The 19385-nt window shown below is 39.7% G+C and overlaps 1 protein-coding gene across 1 annotated transcript; it reads left to right on the forward strand.

Moving 5' to 3' along the window:
• Positions 1 to 250: 250 nt before the first annotated feature.
• Positions 251 to 9690, forward strand: Clec4a3 (C-type lectin domain family 4, member A3). The gene is made up of 6 exons (NM_001005891.1): positions 251 to 365; positions 1432 to 1548; positions 4421 to 4522; positions 6638 to 6792; positions 7691 to 7803; positions 9514 to 9690. The coding sequence occupies exons 1-6, from the start codon at positions 284 to 286 to the stop codon at positions 9656 to 9658; spliced, it is 714 nt and encodes a 237-aa protein (NP_001005891.1). The 5' UTR covers positions 251 to 283; the 3' UTR covers positions 9659 to 9690.
• The last annotated feature ends 9695 nt before the right edge of the window (positions 9691 to 19385 follow it).

Genomic DNA, 19385 nt, shown 5'->3' on the forward strand with positions numbered 1-19385 from the left:
ACTGCTTCCTCTTTTTTCCATTCCTTCCTGTTTTCTTCTCCCCCCACTGAGTTCTTGGTATCGCTGTAATTGTACGATTGGACTGGGTGCATTTTCGGTCTGCGATAATCTCTTGGCAGGTCAGGAGAGTAGATCTCGTGCTGCAAGCTGAGGACAGCTGTCTTTTACTGCCTCTCAGCTCCAGTCGGTATCGGGATACTTTGCTGTTACATTTGTTTCCTGTTCAGTATGAAAGACGGGATGACACACATCTTCTGAGGGCAGGGGAAAATTTCTTCTCAACATGTTTTCAGAAAACATTTATATTAACACGAACTTCAAAAATAAATATGACTCCTCAGACATCGACACAGACTTTCGGCCAGGTAAGAAAGCATTTTCTGCTGCTCCCAGTTAGTGTTTGAGTAAAGGACAAAGACAGATGGTCTTGGATGCTGCCGTGTCTGCGGGTCCCTGGAGCCTCAGCCAAGTGCGTTGCTTGTAGACAGACGTGAAAGATCACGGTAAAAGAGGAAGTGTCTTTATTTTATCATCTAGAGAAAAATAATGCCATATGTATATATTGTATCTTTTCTACATATAAATACACATAAATATGTGTACCATATTGTTTCAAAAGTTAGGCCACAGTATAGTAATTCCCGCTCTCTATTTGATAACATAGCATAATTTGTTTGGCATCTAAGTGTTGGGTCCTTTCACTCTTCTCATCCCAGTGATGGAGACAGAACACAGGACCTTACACATGGTTGGAAAGTATCATAAGTCTTTTAGAAGTAGTGACCAAAAAATGCAGCGATTTTTACCATAAAGGTATGCAAAGGTATGCAAAGACTTCTTGACTATCACAGATTTTGAAGTTGGAAACAAAAGGGAAGACTTTACAAGTATATAATGAAATACTCTGCAGTCATTACAAAACTGATAAAGAAGACATGATGATATTAAAAAAAGTTGGATGTATTGCCCTGTAATAGCAAAACTCAGGAGGCTGAAATGGGGGTTTGCTATAAGTTTGAGGCCAGCTTGGACTACATAATGAATTCATGGTCTACCTTGAGTACATACCAAGTCCCTGTCTCAAAAATAAGATAAAAAATCATAAAGGAAAAAAATATAATTTAATGTCAAAGAAAATGATAGTCACAAATCAGTATTTATGATGTGCCAATTCTAGAAAATATACATTTATGTGTGAGAGCTTTAAACTTGTTGGAAGATGAATATCAAAATATTGGCAACAATTATTCTCAATGTCAGGAATGAATTATTTTATATTTTGGAATGTTTCCATAATTAACCTGATTGTTTCATATTTACATTTTCTTATTTCAAACATTACATTATTAGTGTTTATCAGGTACAGGAACAGAATAGGAGAAGGAAGAGGAAATAACAGAACTCAAGAAATGAATTTTGTTTGTCTTTCAGATCCCCCAAAGAAGAGCAAGTCTCAGAAAAGTTGCCACAAGTTCTCCAAGGTCCTCTTTACCTCACTCATAATCTATTTCCTGCTGTTGACAATCTTATTCTCCAGTGCTCTGATCAGTAAGTATGCAGTGGAGCAAGTAAGCAAAGAAAAGAGATGGCACCCATTAGACAGACAGCTACCCGGAAACCTGGAAAAGAAACTTATTCTGGGGCTATAGATAATATTGTGAATTTTGATCTGTTTCAGAATTACTCTTCTGTAAAAATGATGGAACCAATTCTGGTTCATTCTGGTTAGAGAAGCATGTCCTGGAGCATCTATGTTAGATTTCAGTACTGAGGATGAGTCTGTGTTTCCTCAGTAGTATTTAGAAGTCAGCCCCACTGGACACCCAGATGCTCATCTTTTAGAATGAGTAGGGGATGAGAAGTCATGGACCAGGCTATTCCAGGGATAGAGCTCCAGTGGAGCTCCTTTCAATTATATAATTTTTTTTCCATCCCAGACTGTGTGAGACCTGAAAGCTAATTTAGAAAACAGTGGATTTCTCTGTAGATTAGCTTTCACATTCATCAAAAATTAAAAACCATAAACTGTATTCTATGTAGGCATTATATTTAGCATTCAACAATTAGTAATATTCATTTACTATGTATTGGGCATCATGTCAGAGAGTCTAGAAATAGCTACAGCCTCCAGTCTCAAGAAATTTAGGTAAGAAGTAATAAGTAAACTCTGGGGCTAAGAAAAGCCAGGAGGAGATGACATCTAGACCTCTGTGTGCTGGCACTGGTATAGACATATGGGAGCATGGGAGATATGGGTAAATATAGGCCTGCATTACTGAAATGTATATAGTTCTTCATGGAGAACTAAGAAATGAAATGGTCAGGGGCAGACAAATCTGGACTCATATTATAAAATAATTGTCATTTATTTTATCATATGTCTATCTATCTATCTATCTATCTATCTATCTATCTATCTATCTATCTATCTATCTATCTATCTATCTATCTGTAGCTGTTGCTGAGTCATTACATATCCTAAAGTTTAGTAGGTAAATTGAACTATTAATATAATTCCTGCTCTGTGGCTTCACCAAGACTTATCTGTCTTGGGAGATTCTTCTCATGGTCCTAGGTGAACATATGCATTCTCATGGAGTCGTGCATCAGTTACAAGCAGCCCAGCTCAAGTCAGGTGATAGAGAAATAAAACAGACCCAGTTTCTTGAGTATGGAACTGCAAAGACATAATCCAAGTGGATGTGGGTATAGGAAAGGTTAGAAAGTGTGCCCACTTTCCCAATATGCCACAGACACGGAGAACCACTGAAGACGCTGAAGTAGGAAATGAGTAACATATAAAATTGAATTATAGAAGTGTGCTATTGCAGAGGTGTAAAAATGAAGGGAAGGGGAAATTATAAGACTCACTGAGAATCTATTTGAGAAGTGATGGAGGTTTGATCTAAGGGTCATGCTAGTGATGCAAAGGCGAGGAGGTAACTTGAACCTAAAGGTGGGTAAAGTTTTGGTTAATATTGATAGCTTGGAACTAGGGGACACAGAGAAACAGCACATGACTTTAATATTCCCATAAAGCCAGCAGTCATGAAGTTATTTGAAGAGGAATAAGATGAGCAACAGTTTTGGGTTGAAATATGACTTTGGTTTTGTTTATGATCATCTCAGAGGCTCAGATTCAGTTGGGCACATATTAACATATTTTAGGAAAGAGGAATATTTTTGAGAAGACCTTTGCTTATAGGCAGCAAATAACAAAAACAGACTAACAAAACAAATAAACAAATCTCTCCCCAAACCCTCCACTCCCAACCCCCAATCCCACCAACCCAGGAAGATGCAAATGCAATATCACTAAGGAAGAAGAATTTGAAGGAGAAATAAACACAGATGGAATTGGGTGTAGCATCCCATTTTAAGAGAGACGAGTTGAGAAGGAAACACTTAGGAATGAGCATAGGAAGCAGCAGCAAGCAGCAGGCAAAACTGGAGGGAGCTACCATCTCCCAAGAATTAAGGAGGAAACAACCAGACTTGGGTAAATTTGGGAAGTCCTTCTGGGAGAGGTCTGACTAGTGTACAGGAGGAGTCACTGACGGTCCATTTCAAGACTAGTTTGGTAAATTAGCAAAAGTAAAAGCCAGAATATGGTGGGCAACTCAAGGAACGAGTGGGAGATAAAATTCCATTTCTCCAGGAATGATAAGTCAGTTTCAGGTTAGGAACTCTGTGACAATGTGAAGACACTGAGAATGAAGAGCTAGCTGGGGTAGAGGGAGGGAAAGGAAAAAAAGAGAACACAAAATCCTTTCGATCATTGTCAGGTTCTTTTATAACTCTCATTCTTGGGAAACCTAAGAATTAATCTCAGCTCATTTCTCCCTCACCTTTTCTGGGTTATGCCCATACTTAAAAAGAATTTATCATCTAAGATGTAGTCCTTCAGTGTGCTGTCCATTTAATATTGATGAATACCCAGGATGAAGGGTCTGTCCCTTCCTTTCAGCTCTTCCTGGAGATATCTATGGTCTAATAGGAGTAGGGTTTTATTGACTATAGTGTGATGGGATTTTTTTTGTGTGTGGTAGGGTCTCATACAGCCTAGGCTAGGCATTAACTAACCAATTAATTAACCAACTAACCAACCAACCAACCAACCAACCAATCAACCAACTAATCTAAGACAAGCAACCATCCAACCAGGCTAATAACTAACCATACTAACCTCTATAGTTAAGAATGACCCAAAACTTCTGATCTTTCTTCTAATTCCCAAGTGCTGGGACTACAGCCACCCTCAGCTTATGGTGATGGAGAGTATTCCTAGACAGGCTCTAAACTATTCAGGTAATTGGGCATTTATAGATTTTGTTTCTATAAAGAATGCAAGAAAGTAAAAAGGAAGGAGTGTAGTCATGGTACTACCAGGAAAATGAATGGTTTTTATTGTATTTTACAGTTCTGTTTAAAAAATATTCTCAGCTTCTGGAAGAAAAAACAATTATGAAGGAACTGAACTATACTGAATTGGAGTGTACAAAATGGGATTCACTCTTGGAAGGTAAAACTTACATTTTCAACTAGATTCTCAGGTAGATCCATCCCATCACTATGGGGATATGACGTCACACTATGCAGCTGCCTGTGGAGTCTTTTTTAGAGGTCTCCAATCAGGCATAGTTGTGATGTGTAGCTTCCTAGCTTGAACAAAGAAAGAAGTTTCAGGGAGGGTCGTTATGGGGTTGAACTGAATTTTATTAGCAACAGAAAGGAGCTCCTGGGAAATGAAGAAAATCTGGTGGTGTGAATGTCAGCATCTCATGGAGTTATGTTCAAGTTCAAGTGCGTGTGTGTGCGCACGTGCCTGTGAGCACGGGTGTGCGCAGCACATGGACACTCGACTTTTCTTTTACTACTTTCTTTTATTGGATATTTTCTTTATTTATGTTTCAAATGTTATCCCCTTTCCCGGATACCCCCCATCCCATCCCTCTACCTCCTGCCTGACATGAGGGTGCCCCCCCATCTAACCATGTTATATGCTTGTGTCTCTCTGAGGCCGTGTGTGTGTGTGTGTGTGTGTGTGTGTGTGTGAGTGTAGTGCCTGCAGAGGCCAGAAGAGGGTGTTAGATCCCCTGGAGCTAGAGTTATATGCATTTGTGAGCCAGGGGTCATGGGTGCTGGGAACTGAACTTTAGTTTTCTGCAAGAGCAGCACTTCAGTGTGTTAGTTTGCAGTGTGATTTTCTCAAGACTTAAACAGAGAATTTGTTTTACTAGTAAACAGAGCTGGAAAGGTGGATGTATGAAGCTACATTGCTTAGGTTTAGGAGAGGGGGGTGTTTAAGGCTGTCTCGGGTCACTTTGGTCCCAAGTAAGCAGTTTCTCTACTGTCTTTGGCATCTGTAAGTGAGGTGTTTTTGGAATACACCGATGGCCCTAAATAGTTACAGTTTATTGTCTTCAGCAAGATACCTTTGGGAAACACTTGTTTCCTTACATCATTTAAGCTCGTTGGGAGGTTCTTGCCTTTCTAGGTAGATCTCACTCTTCACTCAACTGTCTCCTTCGCTGTACAGAAGCTCTCAGGTTTGTCCACAGAGTCTGTCCTATGCCTACATCTTGAGGTGTTTAATCCATTGAGACTATTTGAGAGTCAGTTTTATACAGAATGGCTAGGTGTCTAGCTTCATCCTCCTGCATGTTGGCACCTTGTTTTCTGAGTACAACTTGTTGAAGAGGCTGTCTTCCTCTGGTATGTATTTTTTTGGCAAGAAATCAGGTGGCTGTGACCGAGTTGATTTGTATTTGTGGTTCCCGTTTCTGTCCATCAATCGACATGTGTGCTTTTGTGCTGGTAGCAGAATCTGTAGTCAAGGATGGTGATACATCCAACGTTATTCTTTTTTCCTCAGGATTGCTTTGGCTATCTTTTGTGCTTACGCATGAATTTTGAGATTTCATGCATCTTATGAAGAATGTTGAAATTTTGATGGGGATTACATTGATCTATTGACATTTAGGATCTTTCCATGAGGTCAGTTTTCTATTTCATTTAGGTTTCTCCCCGTTGAGGGCTCACTGATATCTCTGTTGCCTGAAGAGGAGATGTAATTAATCCCAGAATACTTAAAATGTATTTTTTAGATATAAAATTTCCATTCAGCTCTTTATATCTTTATTTGTTCATGGTTTATGTATTTTTAGAACTTACTTTCAGAATCTTCCTATTTTCTTCTTGAGACATCTATCATGAATAAAGTTTCCAGATTAACCTATACTTTTATCTTGCATGTTGGGATAGATTGACTACCATTTTTATCATCACTAACTAAAAATACATGTCTGGTAACTGAAATTTTGCTGCCTTGGTTGTTTATTGTTTATATATATGTATATACATATACATACATGTATATATTTATGTGATATAAGAGCTTTTTGGTTCTTGCAGAGTCTGGGTGTTCTTTATACTCTATTTCTTTGATACAACTCCAGTAGGACAAAGGGCTCTGACATTAGTGATAATGAAGGTAGACTTGGGTTTCTTGGCACCTGAGGGGAACTGCTGCATCCGGGAGAAGCTGGGAGTTCCAGCTTCCATGTGATGTCTGCACATAAATAACTTTAAAATGACGTTATTACATCACACTTACATTTCCTTTTTCCCCCCAAAGACAAAGTCTGGAGCTGTTGCCCAAAGGATTGGAAGCCATTTGATTCCAACTGCTACTTCCCTTCCACTGACTCAGTAGAATCTTGGATGGAGAGTGAGGAGAAGTGCTCCGGCATAGGTGCTCATCTGGTGGTGATCCACAGCCAGGAAGAGCAGGTGCATCCTGGGAGAGAGTGGGGTCTGGGGCTGGCCTGATATCTGCCCGTTTCTACTAGAGGGAATTTTGTTGATGTGGTGTTGGTGCTGTGGCAGAAGGCTTTCCAACAGATAAGCAGGAATGGTTAACTTAACCTTTGCATTGTACATCTTTAGTAGAGCTAAACACCAGGGAACCATGGCATCAAAAATGCAGCACACTAGACTGACTGTAGGGAAGCCTGAAATGTTTCTGCTCAAAACATCAGTTTGTGATTTCTGCACTCCAAGGATTCCTATAGCAATACCAGCTGCCCAACAGAGCAGGAAGCAGGGAAACAAGACCAAATCTGGAGAATCATGGTCAGCTATGAGAAATGAAATAGCTGAAGTTATCAATAGACAATGATTAAATGTGCAAAAGTCTCTCATGCACAACTGTCAAAAATGGTGTTGGTCAAAAAAGGAGGAGGAGTCAGTTTGAGATGGGGATTCATTCAGATCATGGTCAGAAATTGTTTCTAGAGTCATGAAAACATGAATGAAGACTTTGTATTCTTATCATCTGAGAAGTGCAGTCCTGGGTGGGGGGAGGTGGGCGAAAACACACACTCCTGGGAGATTTCTTCTATTCCTTAATCATTTGTCCTCTAATCTCTGTGTGACCAGAAAACACAGTTACAATATCATGGTGTACCTCTAAAATCTAAAATTATTGATATTAATTTAAAACTTGAAATATATTTAAAAGCGTAAAGAGATGAGGTAGGATTTGATTATTGTGTATTTGCATATTGCATCATATTAGACCCTATAATTTTGTATCATTAAAATCATTTCTAAAAGATCTTATAAAAATTCTGTAACAGAAAAGAATTATTCAATCGAGGCTGAAGGCTGATTCTTTCTTTCTTCTTAGGATTTCCTGCCCAGGATCCTGGATACTCATGCTGCTTATTTTATAGGACTTTCAGATCCAGGTCATCGACAATGGCAATGGGTCGATCAGACACCATACAATGGGAATGCCACGTGAGTCTAGAGTTATGTAGAGAAGTCCTTGCTCCTGTATCATGAGGAGAATTGATGGTGCTCCAGCTGTCGGTTACGAAGCTAGAATAGCTCCCTCCTGGTGTAACTGATGGGGATGGAGTTCCTTTTACTCTTCCATGTGCTCATTACAGGAGTCCTGTGGAACACACATTGCTAATATTCCCAGTAGAGATGAGGAAATTGAGTTTGAAGAGTGTAGAATCGTAAATACCCAAGCAAGGTCTTTACCCATAGATGTATTTTATTATGGTTTCAATTTCTCATCTGCATCTTTTTTAAAATTTATTTTAATGGATATTTTATGTATTTACATTCCAAATGTTACCCCCTTTTTCCCCTCTCCATACCCCCTCCCCCTTCTATGAAGATGCTCCCAGTCCCTCCCATCCACTCCCACCTCAACACACTGGCATTACCCTACACTGGAGAAATGAGTCTTCATAGGACCAAGGTCTTCTTCTCCTATTGATGCCAGACAAATGCTGTCCTCTGCTACATACACGGCTGGAGCCATGGGTCCCTCCATATGTACTCTTTGGTTGGTGGTTTAGTCCCTGGGAGCTCTGAAAGGTCTGGTTGGTTGATATTGCTGTTCTTCCTATGGGCGTGCAAACCCTTCAGCTCCTTCAGTCCTTTCCCCAACTCCTCCATTGGGATCCTGGTGCTCAGTCCAATAGTTAGTTGCAAGCATCCTCATCTGTAATTATAAGGCTCTGGCAGAGCCTCTCAGGAGACATCCATATTTGACTCCTGTCAGCAAGCACTTCTTGGCATCAGAAATAGTGACTGGGTTTGGTGGCTGCATATGGGTCTCATCTGCATCTTTAAAAATAAAATTTAATTTACTTTTATTTGTGTGTATATATGTGTATCTATGTGAGTGTCTGCCACATATATATGGAAATCCATAAAGCTCACAATGAACTGTTGGATCCCATGGAGCTGGGATTATAAGTGGTATGACCTCACCAATATGGGTGCTGGGAACAGAACTCTCAAGTTTCCTGGAAAAGTAGCAAGCACTCTTAATGTCTTAACCACCTCCTCAGCCATTATTTATATCCTTGTAAGAAAAATTCATGCCAAGATTCTGGTTATTTTTCATAAATTATACTCAATCTGATATGTTTTCATATTTATGTAATCATTTACAAGCTCATAATTTATTACTATGCTGCCAAATCCTTTCTGATGTCTGTTGTAAGAAATATATAGTGATAACTATGGTCATTCTCAGTTTTCATAGAAGAACACTTGGAATCTAGGTTATTAAGTTATTAGTCCTGGATGACAGAAATAAGTAGGTCATCTAGATATTTTAACTTGTTTCCAGTCTCTGAAAAATTCCATTGTAAAATGAAAAGGAAGGGTTATTGAAACATGAAAATAAGAGGAGACTTTTCATCATATCATCATGGGTCAATTGTCCTCTGGTACCAAGACCTAGGGATGAAGAAACAGTATCCTCTGGGATGTGTGCTGGAAGAACAGTTAAGTAACAAGCTAGGAGAACTCTGAGTGCTGTGAGCCCTGTTATCCAGGGAAATGTGAGATATGGGTGATGGAGAACACATGACTTGTACATTCTTGAATCTGATTTCCATAAATTCTAACCTCATCCTCACGCTTGCTTCCTCTTTTTTAAGCATTATTGTAGGAAACACCCTGATGCTCTTTCCTTCCTTTCAGATTCTGGCATGAAGGTGAGCCCAGCAGTGACAATGAACAATGTGTTATAATAAATCATCATGAGAATACTGGATGGGGCTGGAGTGATAGCTCTTGCAGTGATAAACAGAAGTTGGTTTGTCAGGTGAAAAAAATATACTTATGAACCACACATTCTCCTTGACTGTGGGATTGCATTGTTATCCACCACTACGCAGATGCTTGGAAAGTTCTTCATGTGAAAGAGAGGTCCACAGAATTTTAGGTACGCAGCCAGTGGTTATACATATTATAATACTGCTACATGTGTAAATTTACTTAATCATTTGTCATTTTCTTATATAATGAGAATTTTCCATGTACCAGGGACTACAGAGGAGACTCTCTGTGCATATGTGGGAGCAATAAACTTCTCTACCTATTCCCAGGTTTCCAAAGTCTTATTTGATAATAGGATTGGTTGATGTTGTCCCTCTACACATTTCTTTCCCTCTTTCTCTGTTTTTCTCTGTCTTTGGCTTCATTGATGTATAATTGACAAATAAATCATGGATACTCATGTTACAGTGTCTTGATTTGATGTGGAAATGTATTATGGAGTGGCTACCACAATTAGGTTGACAACACCCTCTATCACCTGCCATAGTTGCTGTGTGTGTGTGTGTGTGTGTGTGTGTTTAGGATATTTAAGATCTTCTTAAGCAAATATCAACACACTGGTTGAGATAATGTTAGCTACTGTGACTTTGACCCTCAGTACTTATGCCTTATCTGGTAATTTGTGTCCTCTTCCATCAGCATCTTCTCATGTCTCCCAATACCTGTACTACCAGGAAGCATACCCAAACTTTGTTCCCATGGCTAGTGTGTCAGGTTTTATGGGTACTGTATGACTCTAATGGGTGGTTGATCCTGGACTGGGTGAACTACATTAACAGCAAGTTTAAGGAAACATAACCTTCTCCTCCAGTGATTCTTGGTGTCCCACCTTGGTGCCTGCTGTATTAGGAACAGCCTCTGCACTGTAAATGGATGTTGAGGAGACCAATATGTCCCAGAGGAACCTCTATGCTTAGCATATTGGAAGTCTTTTTCAACTTCTTATCATGCATATTTTGAAACAAATTGACTGAATGGTATCAATACTCATAAAACTACCTCATTTATATTCAATGATTGCTAACATTTTAATAATTTGTATATGGATATACATATGCATGCACAGATGTATTCATTTGATAGGGCATTTGAGGGTTAGTTTGCTACGTAAAAATTCAGTCAATATTTCAGTACCAAATACCATTATCACTCTTAGAAAACTTAATAATGATTTTCTGAAATTATGTGTGATCTTGCTTGTATGTCCTCAGTTGTTCCCAAATGTTTCTTTGGCTTTTCTAGTAGGTCATGACCAAATTATCTTATTTACTAATTATAATTAGTCTAAAAATTCATGCCATGCCTCCAGAAGACTGTCTTCAGTTTAGACTCAAGCCCTATGTTCAGTAGTTCTCAAGGATGCCTTTATTTATAATCAACTCTGCAGATTTTGCGAATTCCATGATATCTATAGGATTTATAAGTTGCTTCAGTGACCCACTGAACTAATGATTATGCTCTATGAGGATTATAGATTTATTATACCAAAATATAAAAATCAGAACCAAAGGGAGAGGCATATATAGAGAGGCCTAGGAGGATCCCAAATAAGGAGCTTCCGTTGATCTCATGTATGCATTTCCTAGAATGCTAATGAATGACAAAACACAAAATAGGCACACCAGGGAAATTTCTTCTGAGCTCTGACCATCATAGATTTACAGAGGTTCACCATATAAGCATGAGTGGTGATCATGAGTGTGAACTCAGTTTTCAGGATCACTTCACTGTCAGGGTGAACATCTCATGGTTCAAAGGCTCAGCACTTTAGACACATGGTAAGTGTTTCTCAAATGGTGAGCTCCTAACATGAATAAATGTGTTAGCATGAACTATGAGAGAACTGAATAGCATAAAGCTTCATGGTCTACCATGTTAAAACAGACTTCCCAATAGCTCCAGGAATCCTAAAGAATTAGAGAGGCAACCTCCCATGACTTGGTTAAATGTCTGGAGAGAATCTTTGACAGCCCAGCTGTCATATGATAAAAATGCCAGCATTTGCTGTTTAGTGTATTGTTAAAAGTTAACATTCTGTCCACAATATGGGACATGGTGTGTGTGTGTGTGTGTGTGTGTGTGTGTGTGTGTGTGTGTGGAGTGAGTAAAGGAAACGGGGATGTAATTGCATATAAAAATTTTTTTTTGCTAAATTTATATAAAACTCATATTATATTAGAATATATGTATGTATTAGTGCATTACCATAATACATTTTTCAAGGGAGTAAAAGCAACAAGATAGTCATCCTTTTTTTTTCTTTTTCTTTTTTTTTATTAACTTGAGTATTTCTTCTATACATTTCGAGTGTTATTCCCTTTCCCGGTTTCCGGGCAAACATCCCCCTCCCCCCTCCCCTTCCTTATGGGTATTCCCCTCCCCACCCTCCCCCCATTGCCACCCTCCCCCCAACAGTCTAGTTCACTGGGGGTTCAGTCTTAGCAGGACCCAGGGCTTCCCCTTCCACTGGTGCTCTTACTAGGATATTCATTGCTACCTATGAGGTCAGAGTCCAGGGTCAGTCCATGTATAGTCTTTAGGTAGTGGCTTAGTCCCTGGAAGCTCTGGTTGCTTGGCATTGTTGTGCATATGGGGTCTCGAGCCCCTTCAAGCTCTTCCAGTTCTTTCTCTGATTCCTTCAACGGGGGTCCTATTCTCAGTTCAGTGGTTTGCTGCTGGCATTCGCCTCTGTATTTGCTGTATTCTGGCTGTGTCTCTCAGGAGCGATCTACATCCGGCTCCTGTCGGTCTGCACTTCTTTGCTTCATCCATCTTGTCTAATTGGGTGGCTGTATATGTATGGGCCACATGTGGGGCAGGCTCTGAATGGGTGTTCCTTCAGTCTCTGTTTTAATCTTTGCCTCTCTATTCCCTGCCAAGGGTATTCTTGTTCCCCTTTTAAAGAAGGAGTGATGGGGTTGGGGATTTAGCTCAGTGGTAGAGCGCTTGCCTAGGAAGCGCAAGGCCCTGGGTTCGGTCCCCAGCTCTGAAAAAAAAAAGATAAAGAAGGAGTGAAGCATTCACATTTTGATCATCCGTCATGAGTTTCATTTGTTCTAGGCATCTAGGGTAATTCAAGCATTTGGGCTAATAGCTACTTATCAATGAGTGCATACCATGTATGTCTTTCTGTGATTGTGTTAGCTCACTCAGGATGATATTTTCCAGTTCCAACCATTTGCCTACGAATTTCATAAAGTCATTGTTGTTGATAGCTGAGTAATATTCCATTGTGTAGATATACCACATTTTCTATATCCATTCCTCTGTTGAAGGGCATCTGGGTTCTTTCCACCTTCCGGCTATTATAAATAAGGCTGCGATGAACATAGTGGAGCACGTGTCTCTTTTATATGTTGAGGCATCTTTTGGGTATATGCCCAAGAGAGGTATAGCTGGATCCTCAGGCAGTTCAATGTCCAATTTTCTGAGGAACCTCCAGACTGATTTCCAGAATGGTTGTACCAGTCTGCAATTCCACCAACAATGGAGGAGTGTTCCTCTTTCTCCACATCCTCGCCAGCATCTGCTGTCCCCTGAGTTTTTGATCTTAGCCATTCTCACTGGTGTGAGGTGAAATCTCAGGGTTGTTTTGATTTGCATTTCCCTTATGACTAAAGATGTTGAACATTTCTTTAGGTGTTTCTCAGCCATTCGGCATTCCTCAGCTGTGAATTCTTTGTTTAGCTCTGAACCCCATTTTTTAATAGGGTTATCTGTCTCCCTGCGGTCTAAGTTCTTGAGTTCTTTGTATATTTTGGATATAAGGCCTCTATCTGTTGTAGGATTGGTAAAGATCTTTTCCCAATCTGTTGGTTGCCGTTTTGTCCTAACCACAGTGTCCTTTGCCTTACAGAAGCTTTGCAGTTTTATGAGATCCCATTTGTCGATTCTTGATCTTAGAGCATAAGCCATTGGTGTTTTGTTCAGGAAATTTTTTCCAGTGCCCATGTGTTCCAGATGCTTCCCTAGTTTTTCTTCTATTAGTTTGAGTGTGTCTGGTTTGATGTGGAGGTCCTTGATCCACTTGGACTTAAGCTTTGTACAGGGTGATAAGAATGGATCGATCTGCATTCTTCTACATGTTGACCTCCAGTTGAACCAGCACCATTTGCTGAAAATGCTATCTTTTTTCCATTGGATGGTTTTGGCTCCTTTGCCAAAAATCAAGTGACCATAGGTGTGTGGGTTCATTTCTGGGTCTTCAATTCTGTTCCATTGGTCTATCTGTCTCTCTCTGTACCAATACCATGGAGTTTTTATCACTATTGCTCTGTAATACTGCTTGAGTTCAGGGATAGTGATTCCCCCGGAAGTCCTTTTATTGTTGAGGATAGTTTTAGCTCTCCTGGGTTTTTTGTTATTCCAGATGAGTTTGCAAATTGTTCTGTCTAACTCTTTGAAGAATTGGATTGGTATTTTGATGGGGATTGCATTGAATCTGTAGATTGCTTTTGGTAAAATGGCCATTTTTACTATATTAATCCTGCCAATCCATGATCATGGGAGATCTTTTCATCTTCTGAGGTCTTCTTCAATTTCTTTCTTCAGAGTCTTGAAGTTCTTATTGTACAGATCTTTTACTTGCTTTGTTAAAGTCACACCGAGGTACTTTATATTATTTGGGTCTATTATGAAGGGTGTCGTTTCCCTAATTTCTTTCTCGGCTTGTTTCTCTTTTGTGTAGAGGAAGGCTACTGATTTATTTGAGTTAATTTTATACCCAGCCACTTTGCTGAAGTTGTTTATCAGCTTTAGTAGTTCTCTGGTGGAACTTTTGGGATTGCTTAAATATACTACCATATCATCTGCAAATAGTGATATTTTGACTTCTTCTTTGCCAATCTGTATCCCCTTGACCTGCTTTTGTTGTCTGATTGCTCTGGCTAGAACTTCAAGAACTATATTGAGTAAGGAGGGAGAGAGTGGGCAGCCTTGTCTAGTCCCTGATTTTAGTGGGATTGCTTCAAATTTCTCTCCATTTAGTTTAATGGTAGCAACTGGTTTGCTGTATATGGCTTTTACTATGTTTAGGTATGGGCCTTGAATTCCTATTCTTTCCAGGACTTTTATCATGAAGTGGTGTTGAATTTTGTCAAATGCTTTCTCAGCATCTAATGAAATGATCATGTGGTTTTGTTCTTTCAGTTTGTTTATATAATGGATCATGTTGATGGTTTTTTGTATATTAAACCATCCCTGCATGCCTGGGATGAAGCCTACTTGATCATGGTGGATGATTGTTTTGATGTGCTCTTGGATTCGGTTTGCCAGAATTTTATTGAGTATTTTTGTGTCGATATTCATAAGGGAAATTGGTCTGAAGTTCTCTTTCTTTGTTGGGTCTTTGTGTGGTTTAGGTATAAGAGTAATTGTGGCTTCATAGACGGAATTCGGTAGTGCTCCATCTGTTTCAATTTTGTGGAATAGTTTGGATAATATTGGTATGAGGTCTTCTATGAAGGTTTGATAGAATTCTGCACTAAACCCGTCTGGACCTGGGCTCTTTTTGGTTGGGAGACCTTTAATGACTGCTTCTATTTCCTTAGGAGTTATGGGGTTGTTTAACTGGTTTATCTGTTCCTGATTTAACTTCGGCACCTGGTATCTGTCTAGGAAATTGTCCATTTCCTGTAGATTTTCAAGTTTTGTTGAATATAGGCTTTTCTAGTAAGATCTGATGATTTTTTGAATTTCCTCTGAATCTGTAGTTATGTCTCCCTTTTCATTTCTGATTTTGTTAATTTGGACACACTCTCTGTGTCCTCTCGTTAGTCTGGCTAAGGGTTTATCTATCTTGTTGATTTTCTCAAAGAACCAACTTTTTGGTTCTGTTGATTCTTTCTATGGTCCTTTTTGTTTCTACTTGGTTGATTTCAGCCCTGAGTTTGATTATTTCCTGCCTTCTACTCCTCCTGGGTGTATTTGCTTCTTTTTGTTCTAGAGCTTTTAGGTGTGCTGTCAAGCTGCTGACATATGCTCTTTCCTGTTTCTTTCTGCAGGCACTCAGCGCTATGAGTTTTCCTCTTAGCACAGCTTTCATTATGTCCCATAAGTTTGGGTATGTTGTACCTTCATTTTCATTAAATTCTAAAAAGTCTTTGATTTCTTTCTTTATTTCTTCCTTGACCAGGTTATCATTGAGTAGAGCATTGTTCAATTTCCACGTGTATGGGGGCATTCTTCCCTTATTGTTATTGAAGACCAGTTTTAGGCTGTGGTGGTCTGATAGCACGCATGGGATTATTTCTATCTTTCTGTACCTGTTGAGGCCCGTTTTTTGACCAATTATATGGTCAATTTTGGAGAAAGTACCATGAGCAGCTGAGAAGAAGGTATATCCTTTTGCTTTAGGATAGAATGTTCTATAAATATCCGTTAAGTCCATTTGGCTCATGACTTCTCTTAGTCTGTCTATGTCTCTGTTTAATTTCTGTTTCCATGATCTGTCCATTGATGAGAGTGGGGTGTTGAAATCTCCTACTATTATTGCGTGAGGTGCAATGTGTGTTTTGAGCTTTAGTAAGGTTTCTTTTACTTATATAGGTGCCCTTGTATTTGGGGCATAGATATTTAGGATTGAGAGTTCATCTTGGTGGATTTTTCCTTTGATGAATATGAAATGTCCTTCCTCATCTTTTTTGATGACTTTTAGTTGATAATTGATTTTATTTGATATTAGAATGGGTACTCCAGGTTGCTTCTTCTGACCATTTGCTTGGGAAGTTGTTTTCCAGCCTTTCACTCTGAGGCAGTGTCTGTCTTTGTCTCTGAGGTGTGTTTCCTGTAGGCAGCAGAATGCAGGGTCCTCGTTGCGTATCCAGTTTGTTAATTTTTGTCTTTTTTTTTTTTTTATTAACTTGAGTATTTCTTATATACATTTCGAGTGTTATTCCCTTTCCCGGTTTCCGGGCAAACATCCCCCTCCCCCCTCCCCTTCCTTATGGGTGTTCCCCTCCCAACCCTCCCCCCATTGCCGCCCTCCCCCCATAGACTAGTTCACTGGGGGTTCAGTCTTAGCAGGACCCAGGGCTTCCCCTTCCACTGGTGCTCTTACTAGGATATTCATTGCTACCTATGGGGTCAGAGTCCAGGGTCAGTCCATGTATAGTCTTTAGGTAGTGGCTTAGTCCCTGGAAGCTCTGGTTGCTTGGCATTGTTGTACTTTTGGGGTCTCGAGCCCCTTCAAGCTCTTCCAGTTCTTTCTCTGATTCCTTCAATAGGGGACCTATTCTCAGTTCAGTGGTTTGCTGCTGGCATTCGCCTCTATATTTGCTGTATTCTGGCTGTGTCTCTCAGGAGCGATCTACATCCGGCTCCTGTCGGTCTGCACTTCTTTGCTTCATCCATCTTGTCTAATTGGGTGGCTGTATATGTATGGGCCACATGTGGGGCAGGCTCTGAATGGGTGTTCCTTCAGTCTCTGTTTTAATCTTTGCCTCTCCCTTCCCTGCCAAGGGTATTCTTTTTCCTCATTTAAAGAAGGAGTGAAGCATTCACCTTTTGATCATCCGTCTTGAGTTTCGTTTGTTCTAGGGATCTAGGGTAATTCAAGCATTTGGGCTAATAGCTACTTATCAATGAGTGCATACCATGTATGTCTTTCTGTGATTGGGTTAGCTCACTCAGGATGATATTTTCCAGTTCCAACCATTTGCCTATGAATTTCATAAACTCGTTGTTTTTGATAGCTGAGTAATATTCCATTGTGTAGATGTACCACATTTTCTGTATCCATTCCTCTGTTGAAGGGTATCTGGGTTCTTTCCAGGTTCTGGCTATTATAAATAAGGCTGCGATGAACATAGTGGAGCACGTGTCTCTTTTATATGTTGAGGCATCTTTTGGGTATATGCCCAAGAGAGGTGTAGCTGGATCCTCAGGCAGTTCAATGTCCAATTTTCTGAGGAACCTCCAGACTGATTACCAGAATGGTTTTACCAGTCTGCAATCCCACCAACAATGGAGGAGTGTTCCTCTTTCTCCACATCCTCGCCAGCATCTGCTGTCACCTGAGTTTTTGATCTTAGCCAATCGCACTGGTGTGAGGTGAAATCTCAGGGTTGTTTTGATTTGCATTTCCCTTATGACTAAAGATGTTGAACATTTCTTTATGTGTTTCTCAGTCATTCGGCATTCCTCAGCTGTGAATTCTTTGTTTAGCTCTGAACCCCATTTTTTAATAGGGTTATCTGTTTCCCTGCGGTCTAACTTCTTGAGTTCTTTGTATATTTTGGATATAAGGCCTCTATCTGTTGTAGGATTGGTAAAGATCTTTTCCCAATCTGTTGGTTGCCGTTTTGTCCTAACCACAGTGTCCTTTGCCTTACAGAAGCTTTGCAGTTTTATGAGATCCCATTTGTCGATTCTTGATCTTAGAGCATAAGCCATTGGTGTTTTGTTCAGGAAATTTTTTCCAGTGCCCATGTGTTCCAGATGCTTCCCTAGTTTTTCTTCTATTAGTTTGAGTGTGTCTGGTTTGATGTGGAGGTCCTTGATCCACTTGGACTTAAGCTTTGTACAGGGTGATAGGCATGGATCGATCTGCATTCTTCTACATGTTGACCTCCAGTTGAACCAGCACCATTTGCTGAAAATGCTATCTTTTTTCCATTGGATGGTTTTGGCTCCTTTGTCAAAAATCAAGTGACCATAGGTGTGTGGGTTCATTTCTGGGTCTTCAATTCTATTCCATTGGTCTATCTGTCTGTCTCTGTACCAATACCATGCAGTTTTTAACACTATTGCTCTGTAATACTGCTTGAGTTCAGGGATAGTGATTCCCCCGGAAGTCCTTTTATTGTTGAGGATAGCCTTAGTTATCCTGGGTTTTTTGTTATTCCAGATGAATTTGCAAATTGTTCTGTCTAACTCTTTGAAGAATTGGATTGGTATTTTGATGGGGATTGCATTGAATCTGTAGATTGCTTTTGGTAAAATGGCCATTTTTACTATATTAATCCTGCCAATCCATGAGCATGGGAGATCTTTCCATCTTCTGAGGTCTTCTTCAATTTCTTTCCTCAGTGTCTTGAAGTTCTTATTGTACAGATCTTTTACTTGCTTGGTTAAAGTCACACCGAGGTACTTTATATTATTTGGGTCTATTATGAAGGGTGTCGTTTCCCTAATTTCTTTCTCGGCTTGTTTCTCTTTTGTATAGAGGAAGGCAAGTGATTTATTTGAGTTAATTTTATACCCAGCCACTTTGCTGAAGTTGTTTATCAGCTTTAGTAGTTCTCTGGTGGAACTTTTAGGATCACTTAAATATACTATCATGTCATCTGCAAATAGTGATATTTTGACCTCTTCTTTTCCAATCTGTATCCCTTTGATCTCCTTTTGTTGTCTGATTGCTCTGGCTAGAACTTCAAGAACTATATTGAATAAGTAGGGAGAGAGTGGGCAGCCTTGTCTAGTCCCTGATTTTAGTGGGATTGCTTCAAGTTTCTCTCCATTTAGTTTAATGTTAGCAACTGGTTTGCTGTATATGGCTTTTACTATGTTTAGGTATGGGCCTTGAATTCCTATTCTTTCCAGGACTTTTATCATGAAGGGGTGTTGAATTTTGTCAAATGCTTTCTCAGCATCTAATGAAATGATCATGTGGTTCTGTTCTTTCAGTTTGTTTATATAATGGATCATGTTGATGGTTTTCCGTATATTAAACCATCCCTGCATGCCTGGGATGAAGCCTACTTGATCATGGTGGATGATTGTTTTGATGTGCTCTT

Source organism: Rattus norvegicus, chromosome 4 (genome assembly GCF_021556685.1).
Source record: "Rattus norvegicus strain SHRSP/BbbUtx chromosome 4, alternate assembly SHRSP_T2T, whole genome shotgun sequence".
Taxonomy (NCBI): Eukaryota; Metazoa; Chordata; class Mammalia; order Rodentia; family Muridae; genus Rattus; species Rattus norvegicus.

Excerpts from the sequence above, each read along its gene's own strand:
- Clec4a3 (NM_001005891.1), top strand. The coding sequence starts at position 284 with ATGTTTTCAGAAAACATTTATATTAACACGAACTTCAAAAATAAATAT. Across the intron at positions 6,793-7,690 it reads TCCACAGCCAGGAAGAGCAG|GATTTCCTGCCCAGGATCCT; the intron begins GTGCATCCTGGG and ends CTTTCTTCTTAG. Across the intron at positions 7,804-9,513 it reads CCATACAATGGGAATGCCAC|ATTCTGGCATGAAGGTGAGC; the intron begins GTGAGTCTAGAG and ends CCTTCCTTTCAG.